This window comes from Cloeon dipterum, chromosome 3, assembly GCF_949628265.1.
Source record: "Cloeon dipterum chromosome 3, ieCloDipt1.1, whole genome shotgun sequence".
Lineage (NCBI taxonomy): Eukaryota > Metazoa > Arthropoda > Insecta > Ephemeroptera > Baetidae > Cloeon > Cloeon dipterum.
The window spans coordinates 32,001,823-32,021,249 of NC_088788.1; the positions used below are offsets into that span (position 1 = coordinate 32,001,823).

General features: G+C 40.1%; 2 protein-coding genes across 2 annotated transcripts in view; one reads left to right on the forward strand and one right to left on the reverse strand.

The window, feature by feature from the left end:
- The window catches only part of LOC135939234 (uncharacterized), a 35,355-nt gene extending 18,321 nt beyond the window's left edge, over nt 1-17,034 (reverse strand). Inside the window, exons 1-2 of the mRNA XM_065483508.1 lie at nt 16,787-17,034; nt 4,424-4,546 (exon numbers count right to left, since the gene is read on the reverse strand). Coding sequence (XP_065339580.1) covers nt 4,424-4,546; nt 16,787-16,909 — 246 coding nt within the window. The 5' untranslated portion in view covers nt 16,910-17,034. The remainder of the gene's footprint in view (nt 1-4,423; nt 4,547-16,786) is intronic.
- A 1,216-nt stretch (nt 17,035-18,250) lies between these two features.
- LOC135939401 (dynein regulatory complex protein 9) lies at nt 18,251-19,411 on the forward strand. The gene is made up of 5 exons (XM_065483741.1): nt 18,251-18,386; nt 18,442-18,682; nt 18,743-18,949; nt 19,010-19,141; nt 19,191-19,411. Exons 1-5 carry the CDS (start codon nt 18,364-18,366, stop codon nt 19,383-19,385), a joined length of 798 nt encoding a protein of 265 aa, XP_065339813.1. The 5' UTR covers nt 18,251-18,363; the 3' UTR covers nt 19,386-19,411.
- The last annotated feature ends 16 nt before the right edge of the window (nt 19,412-19,427 follow it).

Genomic DNA, 19,427 nt, shown 5'->3' on the forward strand with positions numbered 1-19,427 from the left:
AACTCGGTAAAAATTGTAAGATAAACAGATTATCCCAGGTATAATATGGCCAGGAAGAATTTCGAATACCTCCATGATTTAAAACATATTGTGAATGTGATTTTGATGATGAATTAACGAAAATCAATAAATAATTTCTGGTGAATTTTTCAGCTGACACTTAATTCACGCAGATATGAAGGGAAATAATTCAAATTCCCGCTAAAACTGCCACTATTTGGCTCTTATGGAAATCAATATTTAATTTTCTCCAATTCATGCAGCTCCCTTCATTAGTTTTGCATGGAAACTAGGGCAAGTCAATAACTAACTGACCACTCCTATTGTATCACTCTCTACTCAGGGATAATTTTATTCATGAACTTTTACAGTAGTGGTAAAGTTTTAATCCAAGCTAAAAACTTTATCTGAATATTCATTCATTAAATCAGAAATCTTCATTCGAAGTGAGTTGTTGGCATCGTGATTACTTACATTCCTTTTCAATTAACTCAAAATTTAATCATATAAATTCTAAGATTCTTTGTAACTTATGCGAAATTAATGGAATTGGATTCCATCTTCTTTGATTATAAAAACAACGACCATGCAAATTTGATCGATTAAGCGCTGATTGGCTTCAGAGCCCTCAATAGCGAATGCGCTCCGACAACCCAATATTCAAATTACGTCCAATTGCATTTCCATATTCATGCGTTCGATGGATGCGCTGCAATCGGTCGGAACTGTCGCGAATTATCCACTCCGCACAATCCGAGTGCTGAGAGGCGGAATCTGTGTGTCACTTGGAGCTCCAATTAAACACGGAGCCTCTTCATTAATTTGCCCATCGGCACGCGGGTCTTTAATTAGCATTAGCTGGCTCTCCGCTATGCGATCGATTGTCTGGCCACGCAGACGAACGGCCCACTCGTTAATTAGAGCGCCCTGCGGTGGAGGCCGCAACCGAGTGCGATTAATATTTGCATTTTTACACGCGAAACCACCAACATAATCTGGCTTGGGAACTCCGCCAACTTATATTGTTTGAATTGAGCATGGGAAGCGATTTCGGTCTTTTTTGTCTGTGTCTGAATCAGAAACTTCTTTCTTACTGTAAAAATATATCCTGCATGATTTTTAAGTTATTTCCAACATTGGAAAATTGATTAAATATAACCCAAAGTTATTTAGGAATCATAACATCTTGTGTAATTAGGAAATTCGTGATTTAGAAAAATTACAAATATTATTTCATTCGCAAAAATTATTATCATGTCCCATGTCAACTCTAAAATTGGATTTCATAAAACGTGTGTGTCTAAATTAGCCCTCAAATGTTAAGCATATGTTTAAGTATTATATAATTAACATTCGATAGTGGAATTTCGGAGCAAATCTGCTAGAAATCCCTACCCAGTAGCTCTTGCCCCACACGTGCGTGTTTGCCGTCGGTCTCGAAAGCACGGGGCATTTTACCTTGCGTGGGCGGACTGGACCCTGATTTCCAACCGCAATATCTGGGTTTACGACTGCGAAATTGACCACAAGGCGGAAAGGCAGGCAGGCTACCGCTAATTGTCGTTTGTTGTTCGTGTCCAGGGGTGGATCGGCGCGCGGTCGGCTCATTTAGCCGAATTATACCACTTTTGTTGGGCGTAGGACAGGTCTAAGCGACCCCTGGTGATTTGCTGATTGCCCGAATTAAAGCGACACATGAAACGACTCAGTCAGACCGACTACACCGGTCAATTAGACTTTGGGTTTCACGTTCGGAAAGCGCTTTGATGACAAAATGGTAGGCGGGCTAACACAGACATAGGTTTTTTTAAAATAAAATTCAGATAACAAAAACTGTGGTTCAACGTTTTTATTATTTGTTTTTCAAGGAAAATACGGTATTGTTTTCTGCCTAAAAGCTATGGGGAAAAACAGATCAATACCAAGTTCGCCGGCGAAATAGACACAACATTGCTGTGGAAATGATTTTATCCAGTTACAATTAATCGAGCCAATTCAATCCAATATCGTTGAAGGCGACTCCATTTTTTTTCAGCGAGGAGATTGATTAATTTCTAAATTGGGTTGGCATAATGGATCACCTTTGGTGAGTTTTTCTCCAAAGCTCGCACGGTTCACATTGGCAGGAGTGATTTATTTTAGTGCGTGCGAACCATGGGAAATTGCTGGGCCTTTGATGCTCGATTTTCGCAGCATTGATTAACTGATGGCAAGCGGAATCTTTTCAGCAATTTATATTTACACCCTGCTTGTCAACATTACGCCTTGATGTTTGAACGTTGCTGTATATAGTGTTGGGCGAGGCTTGACTTGACTCTCAGCTTTTTTATATCCTTTGGATTTAGCCTTTCATCTCATTTGGGATTTTACAGTTAAGATTTTCTTTTGAAAAATATTTTAGAGAAGTACGGGAATGAATGTTTTTAAAAGCCGTATTTTTTATCTTCTAAAATTCCACAACGCATGGTTATAATTTAAATTTATTTAAGAGTCAGAAAAAATGCTAATAATTCTTTTGAAAAGCACAGTACAGACGCATTAATCCTGTGTGCAGACGCAAAAAAGCTCACGGACAAAAGGATTGGGAAATGGCCTCGTCTTCCGGCGCATCTAATTAATTTTTACGACTGCACCCTTCATAAAACGCACGGCGCCGGGCATCATCGCAAAAAAGGGTCTGATGAGCGAGCGGGCGGGCGTAAAAACTGAAACGCCAATGAGATCAATAAAGCTAATGTGACGCGGCGTGCGGAAAATGCAAATGAAGAGAATCCATCGCGAATGTCCGCGCGCTATAAATACATAGCATAAGCCATTTACCGCGAATGTAACATGCGGGGTACAGCGGCGCCATAATTCCATTAGCCCGGCAAACAAACGCAGCCCGCAGCGCGCGAATGAGCTTTGTACGAAGTGTTGCTATGATTAAATGTAGGTTGTGTATCGGGGTCAGTCCTGTGCCGCAGTAGCAGCAGCAGCCCAGGATGCTGCACGGCTGCTGACGAGGGTGCTTGCAACACACACCCTGCTCCGCTGCCCCAAGATGCACCTGCGACCCAGTTCGCAGCGAGGCCAAAGTTGCGTGTGACAGGAATCACGGGGGAACGCGGAGGTGGTGCTTTTTGCTCCGATTTGGGTCAGCTGCTGCATCCATCCGCGTGGGTGGCTGGATTTATGCAAATTGGCACAAGCAGGTGCACTTAACTAACTGCCAGCCGCATCCAGCCTTCAGCCAAGGCAGAGATATGCAGGGGATGCGCAATTTTACCCTGCGGGTTGACTTATAATATTATGCGGCGATTTTATCATTGAGAGAGAAAAAGGATCAGTCGGAATTGTGGCTCCTTTCCAAGTGTTTGAGAAAGGAACTTGTCACTTTGTTTTATGATCAACCTTTTTTGACGTATTAATTCTAGGCCGATTTGAGGCAATAGGATTTGGTTCATATAATATGGTATAAAAGATAAAACAAAATGGGTTTTTAAGTTATAAAATTGCAGGATTCAAACTGGCGCATTTTATATAACCAAGGTCAAGTAAAAATTTTAATGATGGGCAAATCAGGAATATTTTTTTATTTTTATCTGCAGGAATTTTACTTAAATAGTGTAAAATTACTTTATTTATTTATTTCATCTGTATGGTATTTTAGAGATTGTTTATTGTCTTATAATTAATCAGAAATTAGTGAAAAGAGGGCTAAGGGGAAAAGATTTGCCACAAGGATGACTGTAAGAAAGGGAAACATGTGCGAAATTGACAGATGAAGTGTCGAGCTGGCTAAGCTGCGCATGATGAAAGATCGGGGGATCATTCTTGAATAATTATCAGATTTACTGAAGTTCCAACTCGATCTGTTTTTTTTTTTCAAATTTTAATACTTCTGCAAATGAGGAATATATTTCAAAAATTATTACAAATTTCCATATTTTTATTCCTTAATGAAATTAGGCTTATTTAATTTTTGATCGTTTTTTAAAGTTGGATATGAAAATATGTGATATATATATAGAGACGGTTTTTTGTTGCCACCATTCCATTGATGAGACTTCATGTAACAAATTTCAAGCACAAACGAAAATATTGGCCTTTCCACGCTTTTCCGCGCTAAGCCCACATCAATATTGGATCACATGTGCAGCTGCCCATACTTTGGCTTTATTGCGCCAACCACTCGTAAATTCTAAAAATGGAAAATGCTGGAAAATGGGCCTCAGGCCTTTTGGCTCATCAAAAGCACTTAAAAATTCAGCCGCCAAGTGAAATAAAAATATATATTTTTATAGAGTCTACTGGAAAAGTTGGCTTTACTTGACATTCACTGGTGGATACACAATTACCAGTTGATATTCAACTGAAACCGTTCTAAAGAAACAAAAGCGAGAAAGAGGAGGTAAATTGAATAAATGGAGCGCGGGCCTACCTGCAGCGTGAAGCCGAAAGTGCCATTCTTCCTCTCGACAATGATGGTCCTGCGGTGGTGGCGCTCCTCCTCCGACCTCGACGGGTTGACCCTGTCATTTTTCACCCTCTCCAGAATGGAGCCCTGCGAACAGATATTAATTGGCTCATTAAGTGCGCGGAATGTGGGGCTGGCTGGGGAACGCTCTGCTCCGTCTGCCGCTCACAATGGGCCGGCGAGCAGCGAAAACAATTCGCAATGCCGCATCCAATATATGGCAGGCGAAATTGATTTTACTGCTTTTGTGCCTACACCGAGGGCAAGATACGGAGCCGCACTCGCAGCAAAAACTGCCGGCGTTTGTATTGATGTGCGTTACACACTCTTTATGCAGTCTGCTCGTTGGCGCGGATTCGACCCTTTTTCTTTCGCAAGCATCACAACACGCTCTGAATGGAGATCTGCATCATTAAATCTGAGGAAGCAGCTCTGCAGGCTGCTTTTCACACTCTTTCTCCGTAATGACAGGCAGCATTCACAAGAGCATGCTGGGGAATTGCACAGAATTTCCTTTCCCTTGTGAGGGAAATCTTTTTCTCTTTGATTTGCACTTTATTGGTAGAAGCAAAAGGAGGCAAAGAAGGAACTTTCGTTTGATTGAACCAATAAAGATCATCTATTTATTCGAATGCTTTTCTAATATCAAAAATACTTAAAATTATTAAGAGTTTGTGATCAATATTTAAAACTTCTAATGATATACAAAAATTTAAGTTAAAGAATTATTTAGTTTAATGAAAATTGATTCTATAATGGCTACAAAATATGTACAGTAGGAATTATTTATAGTGCAGTTGTGTGACCTATCCATTTGAAATAGTGACCCTGGCTGTATTTACAGTTGTGTTACAGCCACGGGTGGGCTCCGATTAAAGTGTGATTCATTTACTCAATCTTTTGTCTCAATATTCGTCAAAATTCTTTGCTAAAAAACTAAAAACACACAGAGTGGTTCCATTTCCCATTGAAACTCACAAATGCACAAATTAAATTTGCTTCCAGCAGTATAATAAACGAAAGTATTAAGAAAATCAATTTACAACCGCTAATTACAAAAAATAATAATAATAATTTTTCATGACTTAAAAAGACTAAATTTTCGTCAGTCTGCTCTTTTTACTTAAAAAAAGGTTTTCTATTTCATTGCAATATTATTAGACCTGGTTAACCAACGTTATTTCTTCGGAATAAAATATTCATATGCGTAATTATGAATGATTACATCGATTCCGGTCGTAATATTGAAAAAGTGAGTGGCGCAAACTAAATGAGTTGGTATGGAAGCTGGCGCAAAAGCTACTGTGATATTTCATTTCAGTACATTAAGTCATCATTTTTCAATCGGCAGATGGAAACTGCCAGTGGCACCAATTTGCGGGAGATGTGCTCGTCTGGTTGAAAAGCGGATTCGATCTCTCTCGTCTTCGAACAAATTGGCTTTTAAGAGAGAAAAAATCCTCTCATTGGAACCAATATCGAAACGTCGATGAGATAAAGAGCCGGGATGAAAAGCAGCATCAGCAACACTCGAACGCAAATTGAAATGCACGTGCGGATAAATAATAAAGGGGAAAAAGAGAGATGACTGCTATTGAGTGGCCAAATTTTTCGCTGACGAGCTCGCGACTGGCATTTTGGCTCCGCACCAGAAATTCTGCGATCGTCAAGGGTCAGATCGATCATTTATTTCAATTTCGCAGTGTGAACATGGCCAGGCAAATTTTTATCTTGTTTCAAGCCGTTAAAATTACTCCAACCGACCCACGACCTCACGGCCCTTGAGGAATGAAAGAGATATTTGAGTTTCGCAGCCCCGTCACGTTCCATTAAATATTTTCCCACAAAAGATGCTTCTCCGGCGGCGAGTCAACACGACAAAATTTACTCTTGCCTGCTAACAGACGCGTGCACAGTGATGGAGCAGTTTTTTCGCCGGCCCGCCACTTGCACCGAGCGAAGAGACTGCGTCGCTTTTTGTCGTTCGTTTGGTGGCGGAACGTGCGAATAAATTTCAGCGCCTTTTGCCCGCTCGCTCGCTCGCAAAACGCCGCGGCCTGCGTAAATAGACTCTTGCGAAGCGGGCGAACAGAGACGCAGCAAAGATACAGCAGGCTTGTATTTCGTCTTTTTTATGTCTGCTCCTAAACGTGTGTGAGGCAATTTAGGACCGTGTGTGGAGAGCGAGTGCTGTTGCTGGCAGATATTGTGTTATCATTTCGAACTGATGTTACCGCCGAGAACAGTTCCCCGTGTAATTTTGCACTTTTCTGTCGCATACAAAAAACTTGTCTGCTGTTTCATGCTTCGCAACAGTAAAAAACGCAAATGGTTTGTTTTTGTTTCGGATGGTTTATATTTTTTACCACAGTGCTACGCTGCTAACAAACAAGTTTAGTTGGATCGATAAGTCCATTTGAACAATAATTGAATCCTGAATTATTCTATACAAAATGAAAAAAGACATGGTTGAAACGGCATTTATGGCAATATTGCCTTTTTTATCGCCTTTTAATTAATTATTTATTTATTTTCCAATGAGAGTCCTTTAGTCAAATTGTGCGATTGCTTAAAGAATTTTCGTTTTTGAAATTTTTAACAGAAAACGAAATGTTCATGGAGCAATTTCAACAAATGCTTACCCTCCACTCCCCAAATCGCTATATTTCAAACCCCTTAAAAAACACCCTCTAAACCCTTCAGCTAGCTGGGAGAGGTCAATACGAGTCTAACGGTGTGCAGGTTTTTGCAATTCTGATTATCTGAACCCAAGATTTGGAGCTATCAACATTTGCAAAAAGTTAAAAATACGTGTTTTTTCAAGTTTTGAAGTGTAAATTCTCTAAATCTAAAAAGAACACGACCCTGATATTCACAAATGTTTACACACATGTTTTGGGACATCTTTTATGCACATTTTCAAAATTCAAAAATCCTGAGCTCATTTCCAAAATTTAAAAAAGATTTCAAAATCTTCAGTAATTACCTTTGACCTAGGCCATAAAATTTTGTGTTAGTTCGATCAGGCTCGGCGAGAAGAATCCAAAGCACACCTTATTTTTTAAATTGCACCAAGGGAAAATGAGATACTGAGCTCTCAAAGTTTTCCAAAATTGTTATGACGCAATAATCTTCTAGTAATGACTGATTTCTGGTGTAAATTTCGTTGAGTTTGCTTGACCTCGTGCCAAATTTGTCCTCCGACCCATGACATTACATTAGAAACTTTTCTTTTGCATTTATTACTCTAAAATAGTTAACCAGGATGAGCAGACAAGCTGGAGAGCAAAATGGATAAAAGGAAATTATACTGTTCGCGTTTAAAACGGCCTGAGGGGCCGACACGGTTTCTGTGCAGCACAAGAACGTTTTTCTTTAATTTTTATACTTAGCTGCTCATCCTGACAGAAAAAACAACTTTAGTAAAGCCATTTGTATTTATAAAAAAGTCACAAAGAGAGAAAAGTTACAGGGTCTCAAATCTTTTAGTTTACCTCATAGAAAATTTATTTATGTTGAAATTTCTAGAGGAAATAAATTCCTGGCACTCAAAATGTTCTAAATTTTATGAGCCTTCCATTCGTAGGAAAATAAAATGGACCCGAAAATAACTTAACTTAAGAGAAGAGGATGAAGTTAAATGCTCAAAGAAATTTCCAATTAAATAAGTTATAAGGGAAATTTTTAATCCAAATAAAACCAAGATTTTTTGGTTTTCGCATTATTATTCCGTTTTAATCAGGGTGATTAGAAAACTTGGCAATCGACAGTTTTTTTACAATTCTACGTTAATCACATTTACTTAACAATGATTTCGTAACTCCGATTGAATGACATATCAATAAATCCTACGCTTCATAATTGCACCAATCAAATAAGTTATCAGTGTGCGGGTACACGATTGCAACCATTGAACGGAAATGAGTTTGCAGAGAAGTCCGATGTCCATTTATTATATTCAATGAACGCTTGATTTGCAATGTGCATAGGCAATCTGGGAGGCTTTTGCTCGGTTAAACGCAGGCGGCGTTCGCTTTCCGTTCGCGTTACATCAAATAATGGGACTTTTCCCGACTGGCTGACTGGCAGGCTGGCTGGAGCATGGCCCGCCACGCGAATCCATTCCGCACGCAGACAAACGGCGGGTGCGTGCGAGTGGAACGCCGTCGGCTCGTTCGCTCAAACTGGATTACGTGGATGAATAATACGCGCGATGATTCTCTGCGGGCGCACCGCATAAAATATTTACGCCGGTTCGCAGCCGACGCAAAAAGCTGCCCCCCTTATCGATTGCCCAAGTGAAGGGCCGCATATAAATTTGCCTGTTTGCAAAGGCATAAGCTCCCGCAGACAGAGGGAAGGACGAATTTTGAGTGGATTTCGCGTGCTGCCCGCCGGAAAATGCTCCTTCGCGTCGATGTCGCTCGAGCGACGACGGCATTCAATCAGGGGGATGAATCGTAAATTTCGCCGGAATAGGGGAAAATTTGCCTTTTTGAGGTTGCCGCACGAATTTTATTGAATGCTGCCGGCAGACGACATAAAACGGCTTCCCCCACGTTTTTTACGACCGCAGGATTTGCTTCTTTGTCCTTTTTGTAAACATTGGCGAGCTGATTATTTTTGCAAATCGGACCCATTTGTCTCCATTCAGTTTATGGAAAAGAGTCCATGCTTGATTTAAACGGAGGATTTGAATGTCAATGTAATCATGGATTTATTTGCTTGAAACGGCATTTGTTCTGAAAATCATTACAGCAGGAATTTGCTACACAGATTGGACGTTAAATCAATAGTTCTATTTCAAGAAACGTTTCTTCCTGTACTGTTTAAAAGAGAACCGTATTGGAAGGACGCTAGTCATCGTAACTAATTAGAATTATTGCTCTTGGTCACATTTTATTTATTATTTATTTTATTTCCTCCGTTTATCAGCACATCCGTTGGCTATTAGCTCACCGAGTCCCATACCCGTGAGGCTCGCGTGGCCTTAGAGGAGCTTGGGCCCTCCTCGGAACGAAAACGCCAGACATTTGTCTCTAAAGCCGCTGGAAAAGTGCAAAAACCAGCTGGTGGCGAGTCAGCGCCGGTGCGCCTCCCAGCCCATTGACCTATATTTGAGAGTTTCGAGTCCCTAAACTAACCACCATTGCATGGGATAATGTTTTCAAAGTCAAATTTGATGATTTTAAAGAGTTTTCCCGTCCCCAAGCAATATTAAAATTACAAAATCATATCTCCAAAAGTTTTTACTTCATAACATATATTATTTTTTGGACCGATTTGCATTGACCAATTAAAATTTTTGTAGACTCGGCAAACCGTTTTAATTGATAAACAATAATTCCAATTATAAACTTTATTCGACTAAAAAACACCAAACTAAAACAAAATTAAATAAACCTGAAAAATGTATGTTTTGTTTTGCCATATTCTGTACTTTGAGCCGAAAACTTAAAATAATTAAAACAAAGAAAAAATACACACACAGGTTAACAATCTTTAAATTTGATAAACTTAATGGATTTAATTTGTGTGGATATTTCAATCTGGATGTTAAGCCATTAGCGAAAATTTTAAGGGGGAAAATCAAATGACACGTTCTGGTACTGTACGTGGCTGTTTCGATAACGCAGGCCTCATCAGCAGTGCTTTACGTCCAAAACAAAACGCAGTATTAACTTCAGAGAATTCTGCTGAATCAGCGACCGTCAGAAACGTCCGGTTTTACACATTTCTGAATAAAATCGAAAAGAGGATACGAGTGACGGGATCTCGTCACTTGCCCTCCCTGTAATTTTGACTTTCCCTCTCAATAATCATCAGCTCAAAAATAATGTTTGAACTTGCCACAAAATTGTTTGAATTTTTAGAACTACTTTTTTGGTCTTCAGAGTGGAAACCAATTAAAAAGGAAAAAAATTTACATGGAGCTAATTACTAATTAAGTTTGGAGAGATTTTGACGGTTTCTAGTGGGACTCAAGAACCCTAAATTTTAGATTTTTGGTCGGAATTGGGTCATGCCCCTTACATTGCAGAAGGCACTGACTAAGTTTTTTTTTTCATTTTAAAATTCGTGTTAAATTTTTGCCCTAAAGTTGATGAAGGACTCCGAAAAAAAACAGTCAATCGTGTTTAATCTAATCGTCACAACCAAGCCATTGACTCGCTCTGTTAAACGCATGCTTTGCGTGGAAGTTGCAATGTGAGGATTAGAGCGATGTTTGGGATCGAGTGCGGGCTGATTTGCGGCTACATTATTCTCTCCTGCATTCCAGTGACGAGTCCATTTGGATTTGGGATAATTGCGGAAGCTCTCCGACTCACTACTTGCTGGTTTGATCCTGATTTGCCTAATTCGCAGAATATGGGTGAATTAATTTCACGGGACGCATGTCTATAGTGTTTCGATAAAAGACCCCGGTGCGGGGACAGCAACTCGAACTGGTCCTTTGTTAGACTGGGCGTCCTAAAATGAGGCCCGTGTGCGTCCATGTTATTGGGACAAGGAATTTCCCCGAGTTGTTCGCTATCAGGGGTCGCCTATCTCGAAAGAGATGAACCGATAAAAAAAGTCATCAAGAAGTAATCACAGCTGGAAGAACAATTTATCACAATTTTCCGTCACTCGCAACGCGATGTCAACTGTGGTGCGAGTAATACACCTTTTATACTGCACCACTTTTGTCCTTATATATAGGGCACGTGCACCCAAGGGACGGCAACTAAAATGCAATTTTCTGTTGAACGCGGCATTGCGCACACCCCACTGCACCGCCGCGTTCTCCGTTTGCGTCGCGGGCTGTATACGTCAAAGGAAAGAGCCCCGTCGAGCTGTAATGGTTGCAGCTTTGAACTGTCATTATCTCGCACACTGTATGTGTCTCACTTGAACTAGTTTTCTGGCTGCCGTCGTCGCCAGGCACTTGAATGCAGCTTTTCGCTCTCGTCGCGAGGGCTGCCGCTTCGACTGCACCACTCGTCGTGACAAACGGCGAATGCATGCACCTCTCGCTCCGACGCTTTTCATCAGCTCAAGTGCAATATTATGCGCGGTGGGCCTGTAATTGCTGTTTTCGCTCAATGGCAGAGTCTCGAGATAAACGTATCGCCAGCCTATAGCTTACAGTTAGACGAGCTCGGGAGGAATGCCAAAATTGCTATAATGCTCTCCTACACATTCACAACCAACGTGGCACGCGAGGAATTGCTGATTCAAGGCCAAGGTGTGCTTTGAATAAACTAACACAATTTCATTCATATGCATTATTTGTTTGGTTGGAGTGTTCTACTTGAACACAACAACGAAAAACTACTAAAAATAATAACAATAAAAAACCTTGACTGACATAAGGAGTGGCTTTGTTATTTTTCGATAGAGCACCCAGGAAGGTTTTTTAATTCTTGTCTTTTGTTCCAGAAAAACATATATATTCTTATTTCCAAAATTTTCCAGTTTTTCTAAATCCTATATATCTATTATTATTAAACGTTTAACCTTTTAAGTAGGGTATTGGGCGAATGTTTTTCAATTTATATGTATTTCTTTTGCACTTATTCTTTCTTAGAGAGGTTAAAAATAAATGTTAATTTTATAGTTAATTCAGTTTTTCATCTTGCAATCCATTTTTTGGAAAGCCATTATAGCGCACAATAAAATCCTGTCTTGTCTGGTATTTTGTCCTTCCAGAATTTCAAAAACAATCTGAAAATCCGATTCCATTTCCTTTCCTAAATAATTAATCTCTACAAGATGAAATATTTAGATAACAATGGTTCTCTTGGTACACATTACTGGGAAAATTTCCCTGGTTTAGAATTTAAGAGCTTCAACTGAAAAAAGACAGTCTATCGAAGTGGCAAATCCCGTCCAATAGGATTTGGAACATTTTTGTTCACTAGAATTTGCTTTTTCTCATTGTTTTCAACCTTGATTTATAATTCATCAATGAAGATATATGTCGAGCATATTTTTTAAGAGTAAAAATAAACATTTGTAAGACTCACATCAACAAGAAAGCTTATACAAAGGCGACAAAGACCATAATTTTTGTATTGCATGTGCTGAAATAGAATTCGCAGCGCTTAATTGTCACCGCGATGGACAGGTGCGTGTTGAAGAGAGGCGTTGCTATATGAACAGCAAAAAATAAGACCGTGTAAACAAACATACAATGCAGGTCGCTCGCGAGACCTCATTACCGCCGTGTGTATAATATTTGGACAACGCGCGAGCCTCAGCTGGTGCCCTGGAAAAGAGCTCTCGCGATTGTTTTTCGTGTTTGCAGCATTAATGACGAGGCGAGCTCGCGCGGCCGCCACGCAGGTGCTCCCTCCGAAGGCCCATAATTCATGCAGCCAGACACACGTACAGCTTAATTAGCGCGCATTAGTTGCCTTCTAGCAGTAACAAATGGTTCTCAGTCTACTCCATTGTTCAAACTTGGAGATTTCAATTTCGCCTTACCTGCTTGGCAGCATTTATTTCTTTCCTTAAATATGAAATGAGGATCAGAATTTCAACTGAGCTTTTAACAAAACTTCAGAGATGATCTGAATCATGATTAATAATCTCTATAAAATTCTAAACGTGAAAATGTGATCAATTCTCAAGCCAACCAGAATGTTTTTTACAGGACAAAGTCTAATGGTTTGAAAACGAGACAAGAAATTTGAATAGCTGTCACATTTTGGAAAGGTGGCAGCATTTAATCTGGAGATCAAAGCCGAAATGAGCCATGAACGGTTTGATGTATATTTATGCCATTCTTTCGTGGCTGATTTCGACCCATTAAATTTCAGCGTGCGAGGAAAATTTTACTCACTGAATCAATCACAGTTTCAGAAAGCCAACAGCTGACCATTTTAAATTTTGCTGTAACCATTTTTGGCAGCTTAATAATTTTTTCTCTAATTCCATTTTTAGAGCAAGAGATCAATAATGAATAAAATAAACCACAATACATTTTTAATCAGCATAGAATTGAGGATTTTTGTTCATTAAACGATTTCCTAAATATCGCAGGAAAATACGGTCTAAATATTTTGTCCCCAAACTTATCCCATCTGACGCAGAGTCATAAATATTTCCCGAAACTTTCACCGCTCCTCTATAGCGCCGCGAGTGCTTTCCAACTTATTTCTCAATTTCCCGGCCCAGCAAGTATGAGTTCGGAATCGCCCACTCAACCACACCCAGTCAGACGCATACACGATATCCTGGAAACCGAAGCAACATAAGCAGCTTTGAAGCCGTCCAAAGCCCCCACATCGTTGGAAAATACCGTCGGCTGTCCGGTCCGTTCACTGTCTTGCCGCTTTCCGAGTGTAAATTTGCTCCCCAGGGGTGGAGGGGGCTGCGGGAAAAAAAGCGGCCGCTTCCCAAGTGCAATATTTACCTATAGGCCTGATCGGGCCCGGCACCGGCGGCACCCCTGTCGAGCGAGCGAGCACGGCCTTTGCCATTGACCCCGCTGGTGTTTACGCCTGGCGTAAAATAAATATGCCCTGCTGACTGGCGCTCCGTGTATTCGTTGCAGTTTATATTGCTTTGATGCCGGCTCAGGAAAAGTAATACGCCGATAGGTATATATTTTTCCTGCGCGCAGACCGAGCACCTCTTCGGCTACGGCTACGAGAGGGATGTCGTTCTCTCTGCTCGAATTATTGTGCAGGGTTCATCTAACTCCGATTCTCGACGGATAGGGTGGAATCGTGCTGCACCACACACGCGAAAAGCAATAAATAACTTGGTGGCGTGTTAGGTTCGCAAAGCCCTAAACTCGAAACTGAGTGGGCGAGGGGTTGACGTCAGGGTGGAAAATTACAGCGTACTTCTATTTTGCGAAGGAAGCGGTTCATTTTTATCTCAAATTTCTGGGTTCAAATAAAAACAGTAAGACAATTGTAAGAAAAAAATATTCTGTGCCAAAATTTCAAGGAAAATATTTTTGGAATTATTTTTAATTTTTGTAAGAGGAAATTTTTCTATCGCAGGGAGATTTGAGTTGCGGAGATCTCAATTTCGTTATTTCGTTTGGAGTCAGTGATGAGTGCAGGCGGATATTTTCAACGATCACTGATTCAAATTCTCTGCATCTCACACTGTGGCATGAATTTTATTTTGGAGGCAAAGTTTTGCTGATGAGGCCTGCAAGGCCAAAACAACTGTTGTACAGTACGAAAATGCGTGTTATTATTTTTTATTTTAGAAGCCTTGAATTTCTACTTGTTTGCCATTGTAGAATCAATTTTTTCTTACAGATTTGAGGTAAAACTGCAGAAGTAACTTGAAGAAAAAAGACTGTTATAAAGCCACGAGTTCGCTCCCCACAGTTAACGAAACTTCCTTTTGAGGAAGAGCAATTTACTTCGCATCATAACTTCTCAAATCCGGAAATAAATAAAGCACCTAAGTAATAAAACAGTCACTTTTCTTATCTATAAAAACATCATGCCATAGTTTTTATAAGGAGCTGAATGTTATCTCTGGTTTATTTTGGTTGTTTTGTTCTCAAGGAAAAGCGGATTAAGATCGTAAGACACAGATCATATTTCTCAACCCGGGAAGGCCTTAAAAGCCGCTCCAATTTTCCTGCCGTTCGTACACCTTTTGTTATTCTACTTGCATTATCAACTGGCTTGTTTGGAATGGAAATTCTGCAGCACACGCCGCTTTTTCCTCCTTCCCTCGCTCACCGCGCCAAATTTGCGGCAGCTAGGCGGCCTTTGCAAATTTAACAAGGTAAAGTGGCAGCCTGGCTTCTTTTGGGGTGGCAACCTCGAGGAATTTACCCAAACAGAATGGCAAGGTGAAAGAGCAATGCTAGGCGCAGGGAAGTGAAAAATAGAGTTTGACTTATCAGACAAATTTTTATCAAATAATATTTAAATCAGTCTATCCCATAAAGATGCTCGGAGTTTTTTAAAACGAAAAAATACGATTTCTAGCTTTGGGTATCGCACATTCCTGGAAAGGCAGAGCTAAGCAAAACGCTTGTAACCAAGATGGCAAAAATATTGATCAAATCTGTGCCTTTTCTGGAGATAAAAAGTTTGCTAGATTCATTGGAAGCCGGCTGAAATCGAAATAAATTTACTACCAAGACAAACTGCCATATAGAAACTCAATTAAGGCAATCTAGATAAGAAGGTCAGAGCTTTTGGATTGTCCTACTGTTTTTCACATCCCAAACGAGGAGCAAGACGAGATAGAAGCAGCGAGCAGTCAGCTGGATGCAAGGCGAAAATGCTGCGGTGCGTGGCCCGCTTATAATTACCTTTCGCGAGGAAGCGCAAGCGAAACTTTTCTCACAGCGGCATATTGTGTTGCTAATTATTAATAATGGAACAATAATAATGCATGTGAGCTAGTTTGGCTCACTAAGCTCATGACTATGCAGCAAAATTTTACATAGGTGCGCGCGAGTGAGTGTGTATGTGTGTGTGCCGCACTCCTATATACATTGTCGTCTACTGAATATGGTGTAATAATGTGGAGTTAGAGAGGCCGGCTGTATTATGTATCAAAGGATTAAACGGCACCAGGCCAGTCGCTCGCTGCAGTCGTTGCAGCAGCAGCTTTCACGCGCAGGCAATGGGATCTCGTTGAGTCTTGCCGCTCTTGTCAACTGTGGGAAACTTTGGAGATTGCTTTGACTTATAATCTGTTGTGTGCCTGGGAGAGATTAATGTACGTGTGCCTCACTAAGTTAAATGGCTCTTATTCCGGCTCATTTTTTGCAATTTTTTACTTAGCCTGTTTTCTGTCGTTGTGTTCGCGCTTGCTGTTCTTGTCACCAAGTTGGAGGGCGATTTATTGCTCAGTCAGAGCAATTTAGAGTTCGGATGCGTGAGCTTTTATTGCGCAACGCCATAGCTTTTAATCAATTATAACTTTACTCATCCTTTAAAATGATTCTAAAATCGAAAATAAAGTTAATTTATTTTAATATTTAATTCATATCGTTTGAAACTATTTATAAATTTAGAAGGTGACAAGGGTGTCGATATTTCGCTTGGCTTTTAAATTGCAAAAATATCTTGTCGAAAATAATACGCCGCAAGCAAGGCTAAATTGACCAGAAATCAACAGCAAACAAAAAATGCAGAAAACAAAATTTTATCTCTCGCCGGTCACCGCACTGACTGTGAGAATGAGCCGTAAATTAAAACAAATACTTTTCCAATCGACTCGAATGGAGGTAAAAATCCAGTCATTAAAATTCAAATAATTTCACGGAGGAGTAGAGTGAAGCTACAAAGATTCCCCCTTTCACAACAAATTCCCTACTGGATATATTAATATGGAAATGAAAAAACTGACCTGCGACGAGGAGATGTCGCCATCGCTGCCGGCGCCCTTCCTGCTGATGGACGTGGTGCTGCTCTGGTGGTGCTTCCTGCTCAGGCTGCGGCAGATCTTGTCGGTGATCTTGGGCGAGTTCATGTCTTTTGGTCAGTGGCTGCGAGCAGCTGGCATCGTCTCGCGTGTCGCCGCCGCTGTGCCTGACCTCCGACCTCGCTCGCTCCCGGGCAGCACACTGAGCACCGACCGCCGAGTGCGCTCTCACCCATGCCCAGAGCCGTGCCGGCCGCGGCGCGCAGCTCGCGCACCTCCCACACACACCGCGAGCAGCAGCCGACTTCTCATTCGCACCTCGTGCCGCCGACATCTAGCGTAGTCCGAGCGAAAAAGGTTGCAAATATTTTGCAAGCCCCTTTTCCAAAAATTATTTCACTCTTAAACTTTGGTCTACTAAATCAATTAAGGCACAGGGGGAGGTTGGCAGAATGTTAGAGTTAAGAAAAGAATGTTTTTGTCATTTTAAATCTTTTTAAAATTAATAGGTAAATGGCAAACAAGTTAAGAGATCAAAACTAAAAAGCTTCGACCAATCACATTCGCCTTCTGATCAGAAATATATATCTATAGAAATGAAAGGCTGGGCCTAAATAATTGAATCAGGGAAATTAAAAACAAACAAATTGGTATTGCAGGTATAGAAGAAAGGACTTCTTTTTTTAAATTTTATTTCACCTATGTTTGCCAAACTAAACAAATGAAAGAATCCCAAATTTGATTTTTTTTTCGAAAATTTAATTATGATTATTTGTAAGTTTGAAGCAAGCGGGGAAACTGGCACGATTTTGCTTTAGAATGCAGGAATTTACTTGGATTCAGGAAAATATTATTAGACTTTTAGAATTATCTAGCTTTTTTTATCATTTCTTAATGTAACCTAGGGTCACCTTGTAAAAGCATTGAAGCCAATTGAAATATAACCGAATTACATTAACTTCTGAATTTGAATCATCTCCTGATGTTTTTTTTAATTTGTAATAACTATTATTATGGCTATTTTGAAGCTCGCATCTTTAAAAACAATAAAACGCCTTTTGTTATAAAAAAATAAATCTTATCACTCAACGCAATTAACGGGAGTGATGCACCTCCTTACTGGCTTAGACGTAGTCAGACGCTTCTTACTGTTAGTGACGAATTTAAATTCTTCGTGCTATCGGTCAATTCACCATGGTTACGAAACTTGTATTTTATTTTGGTTGCTAAGAAGTTCAGACGATTGATGGAAGTAAAAATGGAGGATTCAGAACCAGAAGAAAATCCAATTCTAAATGAAACCGAGACTCGACTGGCAATATCAGTATTGACTGAGTGCATAATTAAACTGGAAATCATCGGTAACACATTACCAACGCCTGTAGTACCAGCTGAAGACAGGGGATATCAGTCCTTAGAAGAGAGGCAAGCTAATCGTTTTGTACACATTTAATATTTTATTATTTAAAAAATAATAATTTAAATTATTTTTTTTATTTAGATTTGGGAAAGAAACGCCTCACAAATCGGCAGCTGCTCGAATCAAGGTGAAAAATCCAAACATGGTCAAACTGCAGAGAGAAAGGTAAATAAACCCTTAAATAGGAAAATAAATATTATGTAATTGAAATGTTGGACAGAGCCCTTTTAGAACACATCTTGAAGGGTAGCTTGTTGGAACTGAAAGAAACTCGGACGTTCAACTTCTTGAACGACAAAGTGATTCAATATACCCAGGAGCACAAAGAAGAAAGGAAATTGTTAACGGAATTAGCCGAGTATGGACTAACCGCGCCGGGGCTCAAACGAGAGTTGGCTAGTTCCAAGTTGCGAACTCAAGAAGAATTGAGTCAAAACTTGCAAAAATTGGCAGTGTTGCAAGTTAGTATATTATATATGCAAATTTTATAGCAGCCAGTTAAAGTTTATGCCTTTGTGCAGGACAAAGTTGCTAAAGTAAAGAACGATACTAAAGTGCAGTTGGCATTTCTGGCTAACTGGGAAGAAGCTCGATCTGACCAAGTTTGCCTAGCTCTGCAAAGAGAGGAGAAAATTCTTGAAGAACAACTCGACATTGTCAATGAAGAAACGTCTAATGAACTGAGAGTGCATACCGAACTGCAAATAGCGCTGGAGAAAGTAATAAAGGTAATAAAACTAACCCAAAGGGATCAAGAAATTAAAATATATTTCTTTTTGGCCCGTCAGAAAATCGAAAATATGAAATCAGATTGGGACGCAAAGTACTTGAAGGACGTCGAGGACAAAAATGAGCAGTTGAGGAGGGAGAGAGAAAAAAGGGAGCAAAATTTAAGCGAGCTCAAGCACTTGGCTGAAGTGGTAAGTTTTTTTCATTTTGTTTGGACTAAAAATGAATTATTTTTAATAGTATGTGGAGCACAAAAAAGAGTTGAGAGAGTGGCAACAGTTTTGCCACGAGAGGCAGGTGGCTTTGGAGAAACTGCGCTATGAGAACGCGATGGCAACCATCGTGCAAGCATGGTGGAGAGGAACCATGGTGCGGCGGGGCCTCGGCGCTTACAAAAAGAAAAAGAGCCCGCCCAAGGGAGCAAAGAAGAAATAACTCCCTTTTTTTAGTTTTATTTTGTGAAAAAAATGAAAATAA